Source organism: Mus musculus, chromosome 9, assembly GCF_000001635.26.
Source record: "Mus musculus strain C57BL/6J chromosome 9, GRCm38.p6 C57BL/6J".
NCBI classification, from domain to species: domain Eukaryota; kingdom Metazoa; phylum Chordata; class Mammalia; order Rodentia; family Muridae; genus Mus; species Mus musculus.
Window position 1 is genome coordinate 20,427,229 of NC_000075.6, and position 22,552 is coordinate 20,449,780.

The 22,552-nt window shown below is 39.4% G+C and overlaps 1 protein-coding gene across 13 annotated transcripts in view; it reads right to left on the minus strand.

Moving 5' to 3' along the window:
- Window positions 1–1,089: 1,089 nt before the first annotated feature.
- Window positions 1,090–22,552, minus strand: part of Zfp26 (zinc finger protein 26) — a 31,852-nt gene continuing 10,389 nt past the window's right edge. For 4 of the 13 annotated variants that reach the window (XM_011242454.3, XM_011242452.2, XM_011242453.2 and 1 more), the window contains exons 3-10: window positions 18,518–18,669; window positions 17,666–17,757; window positions 17,031–17,157; window positions 14,952–15,037; window positions 14,101–14,227; window positions 12,964–13,047; window positions 12,294–12,376; window positions 5,953–11,432 (exon numbers count right to left, since the gene is read on the minus strand). In XM_011242454.3, coding sequence (XP_011240756.1) covers window positions 9,159–11,432; window positions 12,294–12,376; window positions 12,964–13,047; window positions 14,101–14,227; window positions 14,952–15,037; window positions 17,031–17,157; window positions 17,666–17,757; window positions 18,518–18,542 — 2,898 coding nt within the window. In that variant the 5' untranslated portion in view covers window positions 18,543–18,669 and the 3' untranslated portion in view covers window positions 5,953–9,158. Of the gene's footprint in view, window positions 11,433–12,293; window positions 12,377–12,963; window positions 13,048–14,100; window positions 14,228–14,951; window positions 15,038–17,030; window positions 17,158–17,665; window positions 17,758–18,517; window positions 18,670–22,552 lie in introns of all 13 variants that reach the window. The other 9 variants (XM_011242456.2, XM_030244252.1, XM_030244253.1 and 6 more) reach the window with 6 other exon arrangements.

Below are 22,552 nucleotides of genomic sequence, written 5' to 3' on the forward strand. Positions count from 1 at the left end.
ACTGGAAGCGTGGTGGCAGGTATGGCACTGGACCAGCAACTTACATATTAAGACAACCCACGAGGCATAAAGGCTAGGCCTGGTACGGGATTTTGAAACCTAAAAGCCCACCTTCAAGTGAGACACCTCCTTCCAACAAGGTAATACTTCCTAACCATTCCCTAAACAGCTCCACTAACTAAAAACCAAGCATTCAAATGTATGAGACTACGGAAGCCATTTTTACTCAAACCACCACATTTCACACCCTAATCCCCATAGGCCTGTAGCTGTCTCATAATGCAAAAATGCCTTAATCCAACCTCCAAAGCCCCCATGGATCTTAGCCTCAAGGCTCTCCTATAAAATCAAAAGCAATTTTTTTCTACTATACAATGGCATAAAATATACATTACCATTTCAAGAGAGAGAAAAGGTAGCATAGTGGGGAAATGTTAACCAAAGCAAAACTGAAACCTGGCAGATCAAATTCAAATCCCAACACTCTATGTCCTATGCCAAAGAGCATAGAAGGATTATCTTTAGACCTCCCAACCCTTGGAGCTTTGGTGACATCAGCTCTTTGAGCTGGTTCAACTCGGTGTTGCTCTCAACAGATATCCTATGGCCCTGGCATTTCCAAAATCCTGAGGTTTCTAACACAATCCAGACTTCACTTACTCAGCTTCACACAATGGCCTCTTCGGGCCTCCAAACAAGGTCTCCTGTGCCAAAACCCTGGCCTCCCCAGCTTTCCTTACCAGATAAGAAGATTCAACCCCTTTATTCCTGCATCCTTCATGACTCTAAATCCAGAGACACTTGGTCGATTCTGATTGGGCTGGGAAACCTGGCTCATTTCTTGAATTAAACATGCATAAGCTTTGATTTGTTGCTTTCCTTTGTTGAATAAGTTTTCCTTTGCTTTAGAAAATCCCTTAAGCATTTCCTATTTACAAGTTGGATGTTTGGCTGGGTGGAGTCTTGCCCCAAGAGAACAATTCCCTTTATTCCATTTTATATGAGGCCTTTCTTTAAACTCTTCATCTCTTTAAGTACAAGATTTGACCCCAACATTAAATTTCCCAGTGCTCTTTTCCTTCATATTTTGTACTTTTGTTGTTGTTCCACTTGCTCTTTTCATTGTAGATCTGCATAAGAGTAATCACAAATAATTTTGTCTTACTGTTCTATTGCTGTGGAGAGATACAATGACCAAGACAACTTAAAAGGCATTTAATTGAGGGCTTGCTTACAGTTTCAGAAGGTGTACCTATGACCATCATGACTGAGAGCATGGCAGCAGACAGGCATGGCATGACGGTATTAGAGCAGCTCAGTTTACAACTGATTCTCAAGTTGGAAGCAAAAAGTGAGCCTAGCATGGGTTTAGAAACCTCACAGTGACACACCTCCTCACAGTGACACACCTCCTCACAGTGACACACCTCCTCAACAGTGACACACCTCCTCAACAGTGACACACCTCCTCAACAGTGACACACCTCCTCAACAGTGACACACCTCCTCACAGTGACACACCTCCTCAGTGACACACCTCCTCACAGTGACACACCTCCTCAACAGTGACACACCTCCTCAACAGTGACACACCTCCTCAACAGTGACACACCTCCTCACAGTGACACACCTCCTCACAGTGACACACCTCCTCACAGTGACACACCTCCTCAACAGTGACACACCTCCTCAACAGTGACACACCTCCTCAACAGTGACACACCTCCTCAACAGTGACACACCTCAACAGTGACACACCTCAACAAGGCCCCCTAATCCTTCCCCAAAACAGAACTACCAAGCACTCAAATATGAGCCCATGAGGGCCATTCCCACTCAAACCACATTCCTGTCATGTTCATATGAATATATGTATGTATGTATGTATGTATGTATGTATGTATGTATGAGCACCGCATACCTGTCATGTTCATATGAATGTATGTATGAGCACCACATACCTGTCATGTTCATATGAATGTATGAGTACCACATACCTGTCATGTTCATATGAATGTATGTATGAGCACTGCATACCTGTCGTGTTTATATGTATGTATGTATGTATGTATGTATGTATGTATGTATGTATGAGCACCAAATAACTGGTGTCTGTGGGGGTAAAAGGGAGTTGGGGGCACAGATTGTGAACTACTAGGTAGGTGCTGGGAACTGGGTCCAGATCCTTCCTCTCCAAGATCAACAATTGTTCTTAACCACTGAGCAATCTCTCCAGCCCCACGTTTTGACACTCTTACACATGTATAATGCATTCTGGTCACTTTCAGGAGTATCACTGAACTCCTTTCCAACAAGTCCCTTCTATGTTTGTGCATGTGAACGCCCCAAAACCAATGCAATTGTTTCATGAGCGTAGGTGGGAGCTAATTACTGAAGCATGGACAAATTACAGGTAAATATGCTACTGAGAAAAATGACTTCTCTCCCAGCCATCACTGAGCTCCTTAGAGGTTTTTGTTTCTTGAGTTCTTGGCTGCTGCAATTAATCTCATCAATATACAACATTGGCAGCCAGAGTTCCCTCATAGTATTCAGAAGGTAGGCTGTGCCCCAGAACTCAAACTGTTGTTAAGTAGACCACCTATATGAAGAAGGCCGATCCAGTTGTGTTCTCCTGGAACTCAAGGAATTGTCTTTTGATAAAGCTGAGGAGGGGGGATTTCTCCTCAGGCTATGGCCTTTGACATATCAGTGTATACTAAGTATTAGTTGCCAGGTGTTGGTGGCGCATGCCTTTAATCCCAGCACTTGGGAGGCAGAGGCAGGCAGATTTCTGAGTTTGAGGCCAGCCTGGTCTACAAAGTGAATTCTCAGGGGAAAAAAAGTATTAGCCAATGGAGACTGGAGAGATGATGCAATAGTTAATATCCCTTACTACTCTTGTAGAGGACCTGGGTTCCGTTCCAGTATTCACAGCAGGTTCACAACTACCTGTAATATCAGCTCCAGAGCGTCTTATGCTTCCCTCTAAGCCTCTTCAGAGACCTGCATTTATGGAGTACACATAAACTCATGCAGGCACACGTGTTGTCTGCAAACCATGTTAACAGTATCAGTACTCAAGTAGCATAGTTGGTGTGACCACCTTTAATCCCACCACTCAGGAGACAGAAGCAGGCTGATCTCTAAATTCAAGGCTAGCCTGGTCTACAGAATGAGTTCCAGGACACAGTACTCAGAGAAACCTTGTCTCAACAAACAAAACAACAACAAAAAAATGATTGAGACGACTCAGCAGCCAAGACTGCTCTTTCAGAAAACTAGCGTTTAGTTCCCACCACCATTGTTGGTTGGCTCAGAAGGCCAATAACCTCTTCTAGCCCCTTTGGGCACCCCTACACATGGGGAAGACACACACACACACACACACACACACACACGATAATAAAATGAAAAAATATGACATGCAGAATGGCATTTTATTCAGTCATAAAGACAAAAATTAGGTAATTTGTAGGGAAGTGATAGAACCAAAAATCTTACTAAGCAAAATAAATCAGATCCAGACTGCAAAATAACTGTATTTTCTATCATGTACAAAAAAAAAAAAAAAAATACAACACAAGCTAAAGATGTGTCTAATAATAAGCAAAGTACATTATATACTCATCTGAAAATGTCAATGTGGCTCTAAAAAGTGTTCTTGCCTAGCATGTACTAAGTTCCAGGTTAAATCTTCAACATCAAACACTCCCTAAGAATCATAGTATGTTGGGAGTAGAGGCAGGTCTGAAAGTTCTTCTTCATCTTTGACCACATACCAAATTTGAGGACAGTCTGAAATAGACTAGACCCTCTCCTTCCCTTCTTCTCCCCCCTCCCTTCCCCCCTCTCTAATGCAGGGAGAGGGAGAGGGAGAGGGAGAGGGAGAGGGAGAGGGAGAGGGAGAGGGAGAGGGAGAGGGAGAGGGAGAGGGAGAGGGAGAGGGAGAGGGAGAGGGAGAAAATGACAAAACAAACAGGAAAACTTTCCTAAAACATGCAAGTGGCCAGTAAGTGTAAAAAAAAAAAAAAAAAAAAAAAAAGAGAAGCTGGAGAGATGGCTAAACAGGTACTTACTGTTCTTACAAAGGACTCATTTAATTGCCAGTAGCCAAGTAGTTAATTAGCTTACATCACCCTGTAATTCCAGCTTCCAGGGGACTTAACACACTCATCTGACTGCCTCAGGTATATGTATGTACTTGTACATATACAATGTGTGCACACACACAAACACATTAAATTTAAAGTTATATATGTTCTGTATTATTTGCAAAAATGCCTGACAGAAGCAATATTTTAAAAAGGAAAAGTCTGAGGTCATGGACTGAGAGGATAAAATCTATCATGGCAGGACAGGAAAGGCAAGGTGGCTGGAGTGGTTATGCAGAAGCAGGAGCTTGTGGTGGAGACTTCGGCCAAAATTGTTGGCAGGTACAAGACCAACACCTACCCACAGCCTTCAAAAACAGTGCCACCAGCTTGGGGAGAGGCACATGTCCAAACTCACAGGCTTATAGGGGACAATTCACTTTCAAACAATACTGCTTTCAAACAAAATTCAATCTGGCTTCAATTATGCTACACTGGCTGCTCTTCCAGAGGACCTAAGATCCATCTTTAGCAGCCAAATGGAGGCTCCTAAGTGTGTGTAAGGCCAGTCCCAGAAGACCTGATGCCCTCTTCAGACCTTCTTGGGCCACAGGCATGGACCGGGTACACATACATACATTTAGGCAACAAACACAAACCAAAACCTCTGCATTATATTATACTTGGAATCTGAAAATAATATATAGTCATGAAGTAAACCACAGCAGAGGCTGCCAGTGATTAAGGTTTAAGAGAAATAAGGAGATAACCATTTAAGAGTACAGACTTTCGGTTACCCCAAAAGATGGAAGGAGAAAGCCAATTCCTGAGTTATGTCCCCAACATGTCATGTTGCATACCCCAACCCCAAATAAAAACTGTACTATACAAAAATAACTGTGTCAGGTGGGAGATATGTTTAGTTTGGGTCTAGGTTCAGTAGACAAAAATCAGTGCCAATTCTATCTGTATTAATATAATGTAGTTTCTTTTAATCTTTCAGAATTGTAAGCTAAAAGTATATGAACTCCACAACGAGACCCTCTCTCAAAAACTAAATAAACTCAATTCTGTCTAAGAATTATTTTTAAAATAAAGCTTGATAAGTCTACTGCAAGATTTCTTATACTGTACCATGTGAAATTAAATACAAAGTACTCTCTGGCTTTTATGTAGAATGTTTCGAATAAAATTACTAGATCCACTTGGTCTCAAGTCTAGTTCAAGTACAATTCCCTTAGTTATTTTAAAACTCAATGTTAATCTCAATTTATTGTCAAAGAGTGCTAAAATAGTCTTATACTCCACCATGCTATTTCTCTCTACATACAATAATATTTGCTTTCTACACTTAAGTATTCTATTTCTAGGATATCTTTACAATCATCACACCATTGCAACGAAGGAACCATCTTACCTCTTTTTTTTTTTTTTTTGGTCTATTTATGCCCTAAAAAATAAATGAGTCACTTATTGGCAGCACAGAGAAGTCTTTCTAAACATTATCAGTCAAGCATAGTGGGTCATTACTGAAGCTACATAACAAATGAGAGGTTAATGCGGTAGGATCATTAGTTTGATGTCAGTTTGAGCTACACAGTGAGTTCAAGGCCAAGCCTGGACTACACAGCAAGACTCTGTCTCAATGTCAAACAATTATTATTTATTAAGACAATTTCAATCTCCTGATCACTTCATAATGTAACTTTTAAAAGGACCATAAAAACTGTGATCAAGACTGATTTTATAAATGGGATGCAAAGATGGTTTATGCTATACTGAACGAACAAAATGAAAGAAAAGTCCATTATTATAGGAAATGTACAGGATCATGTAACATCATAGGATACCAACTGAAGTCAATAAACTAGATAGAAATATATTTCATCATGACAGCACATGAAAAACAAATTCAGTTTTCACTCAGTTACAAAGCCCAGACTTACCAAGGGCAGGTTTACGTACCTACCTTTCCTTCTTATATTCAGGAAATACTGGGAAAAGCCTAGCTGGAGCAATCAGGATAAGAAAAAAGTCACCCAAATAAGAAAAGTAAAATTGTTTCAGGTTAACAGGGCATCCATGAAAAAAATTATAAAAACTCATAAAACATAAGATTTTCAAGTCAACAGTATCTTTACATACTACAAATTTAAAAAGCAAAATATTATACAACATATAAAACTACATAAAATGATAGAGAACAAAATTAAACAGGAAAAAATCTAAACTACCATGAACAAGTCTATAAACAATTTGCAAGGTATGCCACACACATTGAGAGAATTACCATTGTTACAATGTCCATCCTACCCAAAGTGCTTTGTAGATTACCACTGCATTAACAATTCTAAAGGCATTTTCCCCCACAGGCTTAAAAAAAAAAAAAAAAACAAAGTCATAAGAAACCAAAACCTTTCAGTTAAGCCCAAAAGGACCTAAATAAAAACAAAAATTCTAGGCTTAACAATGTATTACAGGGCTAGAGATGTCCACTTAGTATGAAGTTTGATAAGCACTGAGCGTGCAAAGTATGGTGGTACATGCCTAGAATCATACTAGGAGATAAAGGCAAGAAGATCAAAAGTCCAAGGTCATTAGGTCATTCTTGATCATTTAGTTAATCTCAAAGGCAGTCTAAGCTCCAGTAAACCTTGTCTTAAGAAAGAACAGCAAAAACAAAACCAGTATATAGGCAGAAATCAAACAGTATAACACTGATACAAAAACATAAATAAATTGTTTACAAATAAGCATATAGTCAATGGCAGGCATAGGAACACATAACTTTAATTCCAGCACTCTGGGAGGCAGACAGGTAGATCTCTGTGAGTTCCGGGTTCTACATAGCACGTTCTAGGCCAGCCAGATTATAAAGATATTATCCAAAAAACAAACAAATGAAACAATAAAAGCCCTTTATGTGGTCCACATAATTTCAACAATGAAGTTAGAACTATAGCTTGATGGTAAAGCACCTGCCTAGCATCCTTGAGGCCACAAATTCAATTCCTAGCACCAAAACAGAAACAGTAACAGTAACTAAAACAAAAACAGTATGCACGTATATAAGCTTAGGGGGGTTAAAAAAGAAAAGGAAATCAAATAATAGTAAAAGAAATATAGTTAAGTTGGATAGGCTGGCTCAAACCCAAAATCTCAGCACTCAAAAGGCCTGGGGAAGAAATACTGCTCCAAGTTTAAGGCCAGCCTGCTCTATGCTATCATGGATTACATAGTTAGGTTACCACAAACAAACAAAACCCTGAAAGTAAAATTTAAAACTGTAACATAATAAAACTCCAAGAATGCTTCCAGACACACCAGCAAAGAATTTTAGAGCTGACATGAAAATTATGGGCATTAAAAGCAAAAATAAAGAATTAAGGCCATATCAAACTAAAGATTCTGCATAGCAATAAAAAAAAACTGAAAAAGCATGTACACAGCCAAAAAAACAATCTGTAAACCATATATATTACAATGGGTCTATGTCTAAAACATAGTAACTCAGGTAACTTCACAGCAAAATACACAGATCTTGATTTAAAAATTGATAAATTACTGAAATCAGTATTTTAGCAGAGATATACAAACGGCGTACTAGAAAAATGCAAATCAAAACTGAAGATACCATCTCACATTTTTAAATGGAATACAGGAAGGAAAAAGTAAGAAGATAAGCAATAAAGAGACTAGGTACATCACTGGGAATATAAATTGGCAGTTGTTACATACACACTGACAATATCTGTCATTACAGTAACAAAGTCACTTTTGGGATTGTATCTGAGAACATAAGGTCATGACTTTAAAGAGATAGCTACACTCGCTATGTAGCAATACTAACAAACAAGGTATAGAAACTAACTATCCATAGAGGCCAAAGGATAATTAGATGTCTTAAAATAACTGACCATAACACAGTTCCACCTTGAGAACATTATGTAGATTGATATACGCCAGCTAGGCATGAAGGCACATGCCTATAACTCTAGCAGTAAGTCTGAGGCAAAAAGGTTTGCGAGTTTGAGGTCAGTTTGAGCTACAGCAAGACCCTGTCACAAAAATAAAAAAGCTAAGTAGAGTTAATACAGATACTACATGATCTAAGAAGCAAAGCCTAAAGAAAAGCTGAACTCCAAGCAGAGAATGGAATGGCTACCAAAGACTTAGAACTCAGAGTAAGGGATTGTATTGGTCAGATCCAAACCTACTTGTGTTAAGAACCTGAACACAATTGTAAAACATGATGGTTTTTTCAGTGCTAGTGAAGTTTATACTTAAAACAGTAGAAAGAGCCAGGTATGGTGGCTTGCACCTGTAATCTATGCACTCAGAAGGCTGGGTCTAGACTGCCATGAGCTAGGGACCAGTCTAGGCTACATAACTTTCATGTTATACTAGGCCAGAAAGTGAGACTGTCTCCAAAGAAAAGAGGGGAAAAAAACAACAACAAATAAACTAACAAGTAGTGAGGAGATGGGAGTTTGTGTCATTAGTTCACAATGCCAACATGGGACATATAACAGATACTAGATAAAAACAAGTTTCAATCACATCAAACAGGAATATTTTAAAAAGGAAAACTAACAATGGAATTGAGGTCATAAAAATACACAAATGGAGAAATATTCAAAGTTCATAGAGAAGCACCCAAGAAAGCCAAGTGTTGCCATCCAAGACACTGAAGCAAATCCCCTCTTACACGCATGTAGCTTGTGTTCAAATGTAAAGTTACTTCCCAAACTTCAGAAAGACATTTCTCAACTGTGAGACCACACGTGAACATAGAAACATTTCTACATGTCTTGCATCAACACTCATAGAAACACTAAAGGTTTTCGTTCCCTATATTACAAACCTTCAGTTCATACATATATCATGAAATTTTGATTTCTCCCACAATCCTTAAACTCAGAGCATCCTCAGAATGAGTTGTTTTTACAGCACATAGCAACCGAATGTTTTTTATACGTTGCTTATCAATAAGACTTGTATAGACTATAAATTTTGATTGCAAATGATGGATCAAGGGCTATCAATTTTCTGAATCCCTTACATTCAAAGGTTCTCCCCCCAGTGGGGAGTTTCATGTTCATTAGCATCAGCAGAAGTAGTGAAGTTTTCCCCACATTCCTTATATTCATATGGTTTCTCTCCTGTGTGTTTCCGTAAATGTTTATTAAGGCCTGAGTGCTCTGTAAAAGCTTTTCCACAGTACTGACATACATAGGGTTTCTCTCCAGTGTGAATTCGCATGTGAACTCTAAGGTACGAGGACCACAAAAATGACTTTCCACATATTATACACTGAAAAGGCTTCTCTCCAGTGTGAGTTCGCATGTGAACTGGAAGGTAAGAAGAACACGTAAATGTTTTCCCACATACTGTACACTGAAAGGGTTTTTCTCCAGTGTGAATTTTCAAATGCACATTAAGATAAGATGAAGAAGCAAAGGCTTTCCCACAGTGGTCACATTCAAAGGGTTTCTCTCCTTTGTGACTTCTTATATGTGCAATAAGGCCTGAGGAAGTGCTAAAGGCTTTTCCACACTCTTGGCATGCATAGGATTTCTCCCCAGTGTGATTGCGTAAATGGATGGTAAGGCCTGAGCGAGCAGTGAAGGCTTTCCCACAGTAACTGCATTTATAGGGTTTTACTCCAGTGTGAATTCGGAAGTGGGTCTCAAGGGATGAAGAGTTTCTAAAAGATTTTGTGCATACCTTACACTGAAAGGGTCTCTCAGAACTATGAGTTTTTATGTGTACAGTAAGCTGAGCAAAGCTAATAAAGCCTTTGCCACACTCCTTACATTCATAGGGCCTTTCACCAGTGTGTGTCCTTATGTGTTTAGTAAGGCATGAGCGCTCAGGGAAAGTTTTCCCACACTCTTTACATTCATATGGTTTCTCTCCGGTGTGAGTTCGCATATGAATACGAAGATAAGAAGATCGTGTAAATGTTTTGTCACACTGATTACACTCAAAGGGTTTCTCTCCAGTGTGAGTTCTTAAATGTCCAACAAGGGATGAGGAATGAGCCAAGGCTTTCCCACACTGGTAACATTCAAAGGGCTTCTCTCCTGTATGAATTCTTATATGTTCAACAAGGCCGGAAGATGTACTGAAGGCTTTCCCACACTCCTTACACTCATAGGGCTTCTCACCATTGTGAATTAGTACATGCTTAGTAAGGCCTGAGCGTGCAGTGAAGGCTTTCCCACAGTAATTACATTTGTATGGTTTTATTCCAGTGTGAATTCGAAAGTGAGTCTTAAGGCATGAGGAATTTCTAAAAGTCCTTGCACATACTTTACACCGGAAGGGCTTCTCACCAGTGTGAGTTTTTATATGTTCAGTTAGCTGAGCGAAGCTGGTGAAGGCTTTCTCACATTCTGTACATGGATAGGGCCTCTCTCCAGTATGTTTCCGTAAGTGTATGGTTAGCCAAGAACGGCCACTGAACGCTTTCCCACATACTTTACATTCATAGGGCTTTTCACCTGTATGAGTTCGTATGTGACCTAGCAGGTAAGAGGAACGTGTGAATGCCTTCCCACATATGTTACACTCAAAGGGCTTCTCTCCAGTATGAGTTCTCAAGTGTGTAGTAAGGTAAGAGGAAGACGCAAAGGCATTCCCACACTGGTCACACTGATACGGCTTCTCTCCCGTATGACTTCTCATATGCTCTGTAAGACGTGAGGGTTGAATAAAGGTTTTCCCACATTCCTTACACTCGTAAGACTTCTCTCGAGTGTGTTGTCGTAGATGCACAATTAAGCTTGAGCGCTCAGTGAAGGCTTTCCCACATTCCTTACAGTCATAGGGTTTCTCCACAGTGTGGCTTTGCATATGGATATTAAGGTACACAGGATGTGTAAAAAATTTTTCACATTTCTTACATTCATAGTATTTTTTTTCAGTGGGAATCACATGCCCACCATGGCTTATAGGATGAGTAGAAGCTTGTCCACACTCCTCTGATTTGTGGATATTCTTTTCACGATGAGAAGAACTATGTGTCTGAAGTTCTAGCTGATTAACGAAAGTTTCCCCACAGTCACTGCATTCAACAGATTTTTCCGGAGTGCACTTTTTCTGGGAAACATCTGGAGTGAAAATCAAAGGTTTTACACACTGGTTCAACTGGACAATGTTCTCTTCAGTAGAAGTTTCTTTAAGGAGTGGCTGAAAGTCTTTTCCATCTAAGTTACACGCAAAAGTGTTCCCTGTATTTGAAGTACTACTGTGAGTTTGAGGGCATGAATCTTCACTAAAAACTGCTCCAACTTGAACAGGGTCACCAGGTTCCCCTCCACTGTGCTCTCTTCCCTATTGATAAAGGGTAAAAAGATGATTAGAAGGTCAGGCTTGTACAGAAAGATAAAACTGTGGAATTCGGATGCTCTAAACCTCACAATGCATTCGGGGCATCACTTTATGCTGAGTATCCTGACTTACTACTGTCCCAGCATTCTGGAAGCTGAAGCAAGTGTCACAAGAGAAGGCTACCTTGAGTGGTAGTGTGCTCTCTCTGAATAAAAAAAAGGAGTAATGGAAAAAGGAAAGATTAAAGAGTTCCATGCCTGTTGACAGCTAATTGTCTCACATCTTTCATTTGGATCTGTTTTTATTATTAAATTAAATTATTTTTATTATTAAATTTTCCCTGACCTTAGACATTAGGATCTTGTTGCCCCAACCCCTGACTGAGAAACTACAGACAACTGATGATTTCTGAGTTCAGGAGTGTGGCTCCTAGTAGGTCATTCCAGTGGATGGCCCTACATACACCAAGAAATGATTTGGCTAGCACAAATTCAAATTGATTCTAAAAAAGGATGTAGCGTTGGGGGGGTGGGGGGGGGGAGGGCGAGATCTTGGAGGAGTTAGGAGAAGTGGGAGTTGATTATTATCAAAATAAGAGATATCCTCAAATAAAAATATTTCTTTAAAAAGAAATATCCTGGTGCTGGAGAGATGGTTTCGGGGTTAAAAGCATTTGCTGCTCTTCCAAAGGATCCAGGTTCGTTCCCAAGCACCCACACTGCAGCTCACAATTGTCTGCAACTCCTGTCCCAAAGAATCAGATGCCACTGTCTGTTCTCCAAGGGCACGCACACTGCACATGGTGCACAGATGTATGTGTGGGCAAAGCACCCATAAACATAAAAGTACATTTATGAGACTTACCAGTTGCATCCCATTTGACATATCTGACCAAAATCTATCCTGCTGAAGTGCTGTCCTTTTTGTCTTAAGGTGCATTTCCCATTCTAAAGTGAAACAAACAAACAAACAAAAAAGTGTATGTACACATTTGCACAACAAATGAAAGGTTAAATTTTTTAGAACAGCCAAAACCTCTACCTCATTTGGTCAGGCGTGGTGGTGAACACCTTCAGGAGCCAGAGGCAAGCAGACCTCTCTGAATTCTAAGCCAGTCTGGTCTATAAAACTGAGTTCCAGACCAAAACTTTACTTGTGTGTGTGTGTGTGTGTGTGTGTGTGTGTGTGTGTGTGTGTGTGTGTGTGTTTTCATATTAAAATACATTAAACAACAAAACTAAGAGAGAATAAAGCAACTGTCTAAATCTAAAATTTGACAAGCACAGGATATGGTATCATAGCTATAATAATTTACAAATCTTTCTATTAAAATTAAATGGCATAGTAAACAGGATAAACAAAGAAAACAATAAACTGGGACATCACAGACCCTTTAGATTGGCCTTTTCTATGACAACTGTGTTTCTAAGACCTTGGACTTCAGATTCAAGATGGTCTTCTAACAGTTCCCTCGAAACATTTCCAAACATACAGAATTTGACATCAACAAGAAATGTTTTCAACAAATACTAACCTTGGAGAATTCCTTGCTCTATTACTGTCAACTCTACTTTCTTCTCCAACCAAGAGATCAGGCTGGGTTTAAACATCTGACCTCCTAGACACAGAGACAAATATATATCAATGGAAAAGACTCATGTAAACTCACCAATAATAGAAAACATGTCTCAAGAAAGACTTAAAATTATTAACAAAGAGCTCAGAATACAAATATTTATGCTATTGGTAACTAGAAAATTTCTATGACCCATCAAATCCAAATTTAGAACCAAATGCACATTTAAAAACCACTAGGGAGGACCAAGACTGTGTGTGCACAGATATAATCCCAACACTCACAAGGCTGAGGCAAGAGAAAAACAAGAATTCCAAGATAGTCATGGCTATAGAACTAGAGTGAGACCTATCTCAAGAAACCAAAAAATGGCTAAGGATATGGCTCAGTAGTGGAGCACTTACCTGGACTGTACAAAGTTCTAAATTATCCCCACTACTATCAATAAATAAATAAACTATTAATGACATGCAATATCCCTATTCCTTCGTTATTAATAAAAATTCTATGCTTAAAAAAATGTAAAACAAAGTGCACTGAACCATTTTTCCCAATAAGATCTAATATAGTATTATTTAATTACTAAAGTGTTATAAAGTTATCCCACCCTCACCCCCAGGGATACAGATCAAGGCCTCATGTGTCTAAACAAGCACTCTACAACACAGAAATGTGCCCAGCATGGGTCTTCACACTTATAGGGAAAAAAATGATAGCACTAGTTCTTATCTTCAGAAACAGATTCATAAAGATTGCCAAAAATGACAGCCATGTGTGATAGCCCACATCTGCTATCCCAGCTCTCAGAAGACTGAGATCGGAGAAGTGCTAAGAGCTTGAAGCCAACCTAAGCTATAGGATGAGACCTTTCCTCACTAACAAAACAAATCAAAAAGAGGAAAAATCTCAAAATTATATGATTAGCATAGTAGTAGTGACACTACTAACCACCATTTAGTTGAGAACTACCATGATGTATTAAATTATGTTAAGGGACTTCATCTGCCATTTCCCAATGATCTCTGAGCTGACACCATATTGTAGAACAGTATTTCTGTTCTCTTATGAAGCTAGAACAAGGGATGGCAGCCCTACCTACTGTGGCCAGGTTCTGGTAGTTCTCCAGCATCACATCTCTGTAGAGGTTCCTCTGAACTGGGTCCAGTGAGGTCCACTCTTCCTGGGTAAAGTCCACAGCCACATCTTCAAAGGTCACTGCATCCTAAACCGTCACAAAAATGCCAGCTTGAGCAAAGTAAACATCACCTATGCTCACTGGAGAATGAGGAAGTGACATCCTTCCCTTTAAAAGAGACTAAGTCCCCATAATCTATCTCCTCAGGTCTCAGTACTCCTAGAGCATTCCTCTATCCACAGTCACTCAATAGACCTTCTATATTCATGAATTTCTGCACCTCTTGCAAATAAGCTTACATCACTATACAAGGAACTCTATCGTACCCCCTATGTTGTGGCACATTCCCAAGCATATTTCAAACTTGTTATGTGATTAAAAATAAGTTTACTTCTTTTAAAAATGAAGACTTTCATCTTTACCATTTGTCAGAACACAAAATCACTAACAGAAATTAATACCAATGGTTACTAAAATCCTGAGATGATCTTTAGGGGACTTCCTCACCAGTGTAAGTAAGACACAAGCCTTTCTGGAGCAATTCAACTGGAAAAAAAAAATCAGTCATGGCAAGGAATTTTGGTTTGCTGTTTTGTTTTGCTGTGAGGGCAAGTCTACATGAGAAAATGTGCCTTCTTGGTCAGTTTCACTTTAATTTTGGATCCTCTTAATACTCATCTTCTGAAGTATATAAGAGATTGTTCCTTCTACTGAAAAACCCAGTTCTCTCCATGACTTCTAATTAAAAAAAAAAAAAGTCAATCTTGGCTAAGTGCATAAAATAAAAAAATATCCTTTTCCTTGAACTCACCACCTGCTGTGTCTCCATGAAGGTGTGTCTTGTCAAAAAATCCTGCTCTGGTGCTAAATCTTTGGTTTGTAGTTGCTTTTCCAATTCTAGAATTAAACCCAAGATTAGGTTTAAGTAACAACAGTATAGCAAAGAAGTTAAAAATGTCTCCATCGTTTCCTAAATAAATCTGACTTATGAGCAAACTGAAGATTTAGAGAGAAAAAATGCTAACTATTAATTCTGCCAAAACTAATACATGGTAATAAAATAAAAACATGTTACCAGAGAGCAAAGGGAAGAAATATGAAAGTAGAGCATGGTAAGAACATCAGCAATCCCAGTACACAGGAGTCTAAGGAGGAGAATCAACTACTTAGACTATACCATAAAGAGAAAAAGAAAAAGAAAATGAAAAAGTATTTGAGACAAAGAGAAGAGAGGAACTGACAATGATGTATGCCGTTAGTCAATGCTGCTCTTCGTAAGCATCCACCTTGAAGAACTCCCTCCAATGTGCTCACCACTGCTTTCAACAAGTCAAAGCACTGGGTTTGATAAGTGTCTGATATCCTATATGCAAAGTTGCATGAATAGAACAAATAGCAAACTTTTCTATGATTCAAGTCTATAATATGTATTTTTCCCCAATACAGGGACTCTTGTAGTCCAAGCTAGACCCTAAAACTTGTAAGCCTACTGAGATTACAGGCATGCACAATCAAACCTGGTTTTCGGTCCATAATTCTAATAAGTGCAGCAATTATTTCTAAAGGATAAAGAGACAAGGCTTTAATCCCACGATCCCAAGGATCTCTCACCACTAAAATATTAATTAATTTTATATTAACATTTCTGACAAAATGAATCACTACAATGTTTGCTAAGGAATAAAGTAAACCATTAACTTACAAATATAATAGTTCATCAAATTCAGATAGTCATGAAATAGAATACTAACTAGAAAGTGCTATCCCATTAATCAAAGATGGAGACAAGAACATACTTTTCAACAGAACTAGGTTACGCACATTTTAAGAAGCACCACAGTGGGTCATCAAGATAGCTCATCAGGTACAAAAGCTTTCCAAATAACACTGACAACCTCAGTTCAACAGCAGAACTCACATCTTGTCTGTCAATGTCACTCTGGGGAAGAAGGAACCTCAACTAAAGAATAGCCTCCATCAGTTTGGCCAGCGGGCATGTCTATAGAACCTTTATTTGACTGTTAACTGATGCAGACCTCCTGCCAGGTCAGAATAAAGGTGGCTGAGCAAGCCTAAGGGAGTAAGCCAGCAAGCATGGTTTGTTCCAGGTTCTGCCTCTAGGTTCCTGCCTTGGCTTCCCTGGATGGAGGATAACCTGTAAGCCAAATAAACCTTTTCCTCCCCAGGTTGCTTATTTACTCGGGGTTTTGCCACAGCAACATTGAGTAAACTAGGACACCAAGTAGTAAAAAATTAACTGCAATGGCACACGTCTGTAATCCTAGTCCCAGCATTCTTACAGTGAGATGAAAGGCAGAAACTGGACAACCAGCCAGAAGTACTGTGGCAAAAATAGCAATGGCCCTTCCTCAAACAACAAGATGAGCACAGAGAAGCAAGTTGTTGTTCTCTGATTTCCACATATGTGCTGTTGGCATATGTGCACCTGCACTTATACACAAAAAACAATAAATAAAAATAAACCTTTTTGTTTGCTTTTGTTTCTGATAGGGTTTCTCTGAGTAGCACTCGGTTGTCCTGGAACTCTATAAGACCAGGCTAGCCTTGAAATCACAAACATCCAACTGTCTCTGCCTCCCAAGTGCTAAAATTAAAGGTGTGCACTACCACAGACACACAAAAAACAAGCCAACCCACAGTGTGCCAGGCCTGCAGCTCAGTGATGAAGCATATACACCATATAGGAGGTACTGAAGTTTGATGTAGATGCCCCCTGAATTAAACTAACATGTTAGTTTAAATACATTAGAAGAAAACTGTTATTACTGCTATCTATCGCATTGGACTTGACAAGGTTCCTAAGCACACTAAGTACATCATCTGTACCTGCTCCACATGAAGCATCATAGGCAAACAACTACCAACTTACCTACAGCGGCCAGGCTTGTGTGCTCCTCCACCGCCACAGCACCAGGCTTGCTGTTCTGAGTTGGAGCCTTTGTAGTCCACTCCTCTTCAGAGAAATCCACAGCCTCATCCTGAAAAGTCACAAAATCCTAAACCACCCCCACATGCTTGTTTCAGCCAAGTTAATATCCCCACCAGTCCTCTCGGAGGACTAAGGATAGAGAACTCAATGCCTAGAGAGAGCGTGAGGTCTCCCATAGTCTCTTGGGACCCACACTCTCCATCCATCTACTCTAATAGAGTGGTTTTAAGGGCACATTTCAAACATTTTTACCTCACCACACCCTGATCTTTTTCATCTTCTCTCTTTGTTTTAATACTACTCCTAGACATATTTTATAAAGGGGGTAAATATGAAAACAAAGTTTTTAATAGAGTAATATGTATGCTTTATTATCTTTAAGAACACTGTCAAAGCCCCTGGTATTTGGCACTGCAATGGTCAAGACTAACTAGGAATGACTATAAACACAGCATTATAGCAATGTGAAAAGCCTCTTCTGGATAATTAGTCCTCGTCAGGGGCTTTACCCTTCTCGGGAATCCTGGGAGATAAGTCTGTCTACATGGAAAGACGGATGCAATAGTTCCTCATACCTTATTACAGTTTTTCAGGCAATCAGCCAGCATGCTTTCTCCCTCTGTCTCTTCTCCTTGACTGCAGTTCTGGTCACCAGAAAGCAGACTTTCTTGAAAAATAAAATAATAAAAGATACATCAATACAAAGCTGCCAAGAAGCCCACATTCACTGTGAGGGTGGGAGTTTATCTTTTTGCAACTAATATATAACTTGGTTCACTCAAGATATAAACCCCCGTAACCTACAATGCCATACCAATTTTTACAGCAAGAAAATATGATTAACTATCTTGCCCATTAAGAAAAGTGCATTAGAGCTGGGCAGGGTGGCACATGCCTTTAATCCCAGCACTCGGGAGGCAGAGGCAGGCGGATTTCTGAGTTCAAGGCCAGCCTGGTCTACAGAGTGAGTTCCTGGACAGCCAGGGCTACACAGAGAAACCCTGTCTCGAAAAACCAAAAAAAAGAAAAAAAAAAGTGCATTAGTTTCACATTAAAGCCAAGGGAAACTTAACTTCTGAGAACTATAACTCTTAATTTGCCTATGATTAAAATTATATGTATATATTATATATAATTTATCATATACTTAATTTTATATATAATTAATATAATATATAATTATATATTTAATTATATATGATTTTATATAATTATATATAATATTTTTATATATTATATATATATATAAATAATATATATAAATGTATCAGTGATGATTATGCAGTGCCTGCTCCCAAGCACATGCTAGATATACAAAACAAGTCCTCTTCAGCCCACCTCAGCACTAAATAACAGACTGGCAGATCTCTGGCTCTATATTGTGCAGGCAGGACCTACAACAGAATAACAGCAGTAACAGGACTTACCACAGGACAAACTAGTCAAGTCCATCTCTTTAGTCTGATGGTAAAATATGTGACCAAATTCTTCTGCGATTCCAAGGACACGTCAGGGAAACTTATGCATCAAAGTGGAAAATGACGAGATTCATTCTCCTTAATCTGGATGACTTAAATTCCTATTGAGATCAATCAAAAAGCAGAGTTAGCTGTCATCAAACATTATAGACTAGCTCTCTGCAGGTAAGGTCATGAAAACCATTAAAAATGTATACCCTGTAATGTGGGCTCACTAACAGCACCTGCACTGACTGAGGGATTGTATGTATTTGTTGCCGTGTGAACAAGAAACATGCTCTATAGGCACTTGTATTTGAACACTGGTCCCCAGCTGGCAGGCCTGTTTAATTATGGAGCTGTAGAAGGTGGATCTTTGCTTGAGAATAAACATCACTGAGGGTGATGCTTTTATAAACCTAGTCCCACTTCCTCTGCTCTCATCTGTGTGCACATGAAAATGTAATCTTTGGGCTCCTCATTTACCTTCTGCACTATTACCTGAACTCTTTCCCTCTGGAACTATAGGCCAAATAAATGCTTTCTTCCTTAAGTGATTTTGGTCATAACATCTTCTTATATCAACAGAAAAGTAACTAATACAGCACTCTGAGTAACACCAGAGCCTTTTTATTAATGCATTTGTATATTTGTGTGTGTGTGTGTGTGTGTGTATGCTCACGTAAATTATACTCTGTAATAAACAACATATAAAGAACTCAGGAAAGCCGGGCATGGTGGCACCCGCCTTTAATCCCAGCACTCGGGAGACAGAGGCAGGTGGATTTCTGAGTTTGAGGCCAGCCTGGTCTACAGAGTGAGTTCCAGGACAGCCAGGGCTATACAGAGAAACCCTGTCTCGAAAAACCAAAAAAAAAGAACTCAGGAAAGTAGGCACATGAGTTACTTAAAATTCAACATCTTGGACTGAAGAGGTGGCTCAGAAAATAACTCTTCCTTAGGACCCAAGTTCAATTCCCAGCACAATTCAATTCTCACAAACATCTATAAATCCAGTCCTAGAGGACCCAACACCCTTTTCTGCTATCCTTGGGCATCAAGAAATACACAATATACAGACATACATACAAAACCCACCATCTTAGGGTTTATACTGCAGTGATAAAACACCATGATCTACAGCAACTTGGGGAGGAAATGTTTTATTTCATATTACACTTCCAACAAACAGTCCACCAATTCGGAAAGTCAGGGCAGAAACTCAAGGCAAGAACCTAAAGGCAGGAGCTGCAGCAGAACCATGGAAGACTGCTGTTTGTCACTAGCTTCTGGCTTCCCCCTCTGATTTCTTATATACCCCAAGACCCCAGGAACCACACCACCCACAGTAGGCTGCATCAGTCTGTATCCTGTAGTCTGTATTACTATATTTAAAAAGATTTTTAAAAAATATTTCAGCCAGGCATGATGGATGGCGCACACCTTCCTAGCACTCGAGAGGCAGAGACAGAGGCAGGTGGATCTCTGTAAGTTCCAGAACAGTCTGTGGTCTACAGGGTGAGTTCCAGGACAGCCAGGGCTACAGAGAGAAACCCCGCCTTGAAAAACAAAAACAAAACAAAACAAAACACCAATTTCATGTTTATGTGTATGACTATCTTGTCTAACTGTAAGTATGTGCACCATGAGTGTCTGGAGCCCAAGGAGGGTGGGAAAGGATCTGGAACTAGTATTATGGATTGTTATAAACCACAATGTAGGCACTGGGAACTTTGCTGGAAACTGAATCCAGGTCCGTGGCAACTGTAACTCTTAACCAATAAGTCATCTCTCTAGCCCTGCAAAAACCAATAGAAATAACATTTTGAGACAAGCATAAATTATATATTTATATTTATAGATAGATAGATAGATAGATAGATAGATAGATAGATAGATAGATAGATAGATAGAATCTATCTCACAACCAAGCTCACACTGCAGAAATAAGGAATCTATATAGAAGACGGGTCATCTACAAGAGCATAAGAAAGAAAACATTGCCTCAGACGAATATATCCATCAACAAAGGAGAACCAGGAAGAAATCCATCCTATCCAAAACAACAAACTCCTAATACCAATTTGGGGAAAGGGTTGCCAGAACAACAATCAACAAAAATGATAAAAAATATGAAATCCCTCTCAGTATTAGCCTCAAATAAATACAAATGGCTACAGCTCAACAAGGTGCATTCTGTCTATATGAGAAACTATCTGTTGTCTCCATAAAACAAACCTAACCAATGTGATGGCTAACATTCTGCTGATGGCTAATTGAAGTGGAAACTTAAGGGTTCTTTGGAAAGTCGGTTGGATGATGTTTTGCTGGGGCATATACATGAAGGAGCAGTATGTTTGCAGCGGTCCCTTTTTGACCTGTGCTGTCCTGCTTTTTGACCATGGGCAGGCACAGCCTGCGATTGTTCTCTGTTACCCGTGTTAGTACATTCCCCAGAAGCATCAACCTAATCACCTCTGATTTCCTTACTGCTGTCCCTGGAATTGCAGGAATATTAATTTGAGTACCCCATTGTTGTAAAAGATCCCTTCCCATACATTTATGGGTATGTCAGCCACATAAGGTCTTAACTTCCATTTGCCCTTCTGGTCCCACACAAGTAATCCATTGGACACTTTGTCTTATTCATGATAATTTACCAATTCCTATAAATTGTGTGTAAACCTTCTGAAGTGGCCAATCTAGATTCCAAGACTTTTGGGAAAGTATATTAACATCAGCTCCTATATCCACCAAACCTTCTATGTTGACACCATTCATTTGTACCATTAATTTGGATCTCTGATCATTAACCACTATTTGCCAGAACACACATTTTCCAATACTCCCAGCTAATGTTATCTACAACTTTAAAATCTCTGTGCTTAAAAGAACTAACTATAAAGCAAAACTACACCTCCAAGTGTTAGGGGCTGTTACATGTTAGAGTGATGTTTTTGAACACTATGTGAAAATCTATCTGTCCTTCCTTGCCTGCCTTAGGCACCTTCTGATTGGTTAAAATAAAAAAAGCCTGTGGCCTACAACAAAAGGAAGAATAGAAGGTGTACATCTGGCAGAGAGAGGAACTCTGGGAAAGAATGAGGTGTGGGAAGATTCACCAACAAGTGAAGGAAGCTGCAACTGAAGAGAGATAACCACCTACGTGGCAGACTTTAGATTAATATAAATGGGATAATTGAGTTATGAGCTGGATGGGAACAAGCCTAGCTTAAGGCCTAGGCATTAATTCACAAATAAATAAGCCTCCATGTCATTGTTCAGGAACTGAGGTGGGCATAAAAAAGGCCCGAATGGTTACTCTTAAGGGTTTTTTACTGCTATTCTGCTTCTGTAAACAAGCTTATTTTGGAAAAAAAAAAAAAAAAGGACTTCTGCTTGCTGGAAAACATTGTATCTTTGTATTCTTTGTCTTTATAAACCCCTGAATGAGGTGGCTAGGTGCTGTATTTAGGACTCCTTTGTGTAGACTTGGCACTAGTATTTGAATAAAAGCCTCTTCTTTTTTAAATTTTATTAATAGTCAGACTGACAAATCTCTGAACCCCAAACTCATAACACTAACAAAGATACCCAAAAATTAAAAACTGAGAGGCAAAAGACAGAAATTAACCTACTGTCTTAGTCAGGGTTTCTATTCCTGCACAAACATCACAACCAAGAAGCAAGCTGGGGAGGAAAGGGTTTATTCAGCTTACATTTCCACATTGCTGTTCATCACTGAAGGAAGTCAGGACTGGAACTCAAGCAGGGCAGGAAGCAGGAGCTGATGCAGAGGCCATGGAGGGATGTTCTTTACTAGCTTGCTTCCCCTGGCTTGCTCAGCCTGCTCTCTTGTAGAACCCAAGACTACCAGCCCAGAGATGGCCCCACCCACAAGGGGCCTTTCCCCCTTGATCACTAATTGAGAAAATGCCTTACAAGTGGATCTCATGGAGGCATTTCCCCAACTAAAGCTCCTTTCTCTGTGATAACTCCAGCTGT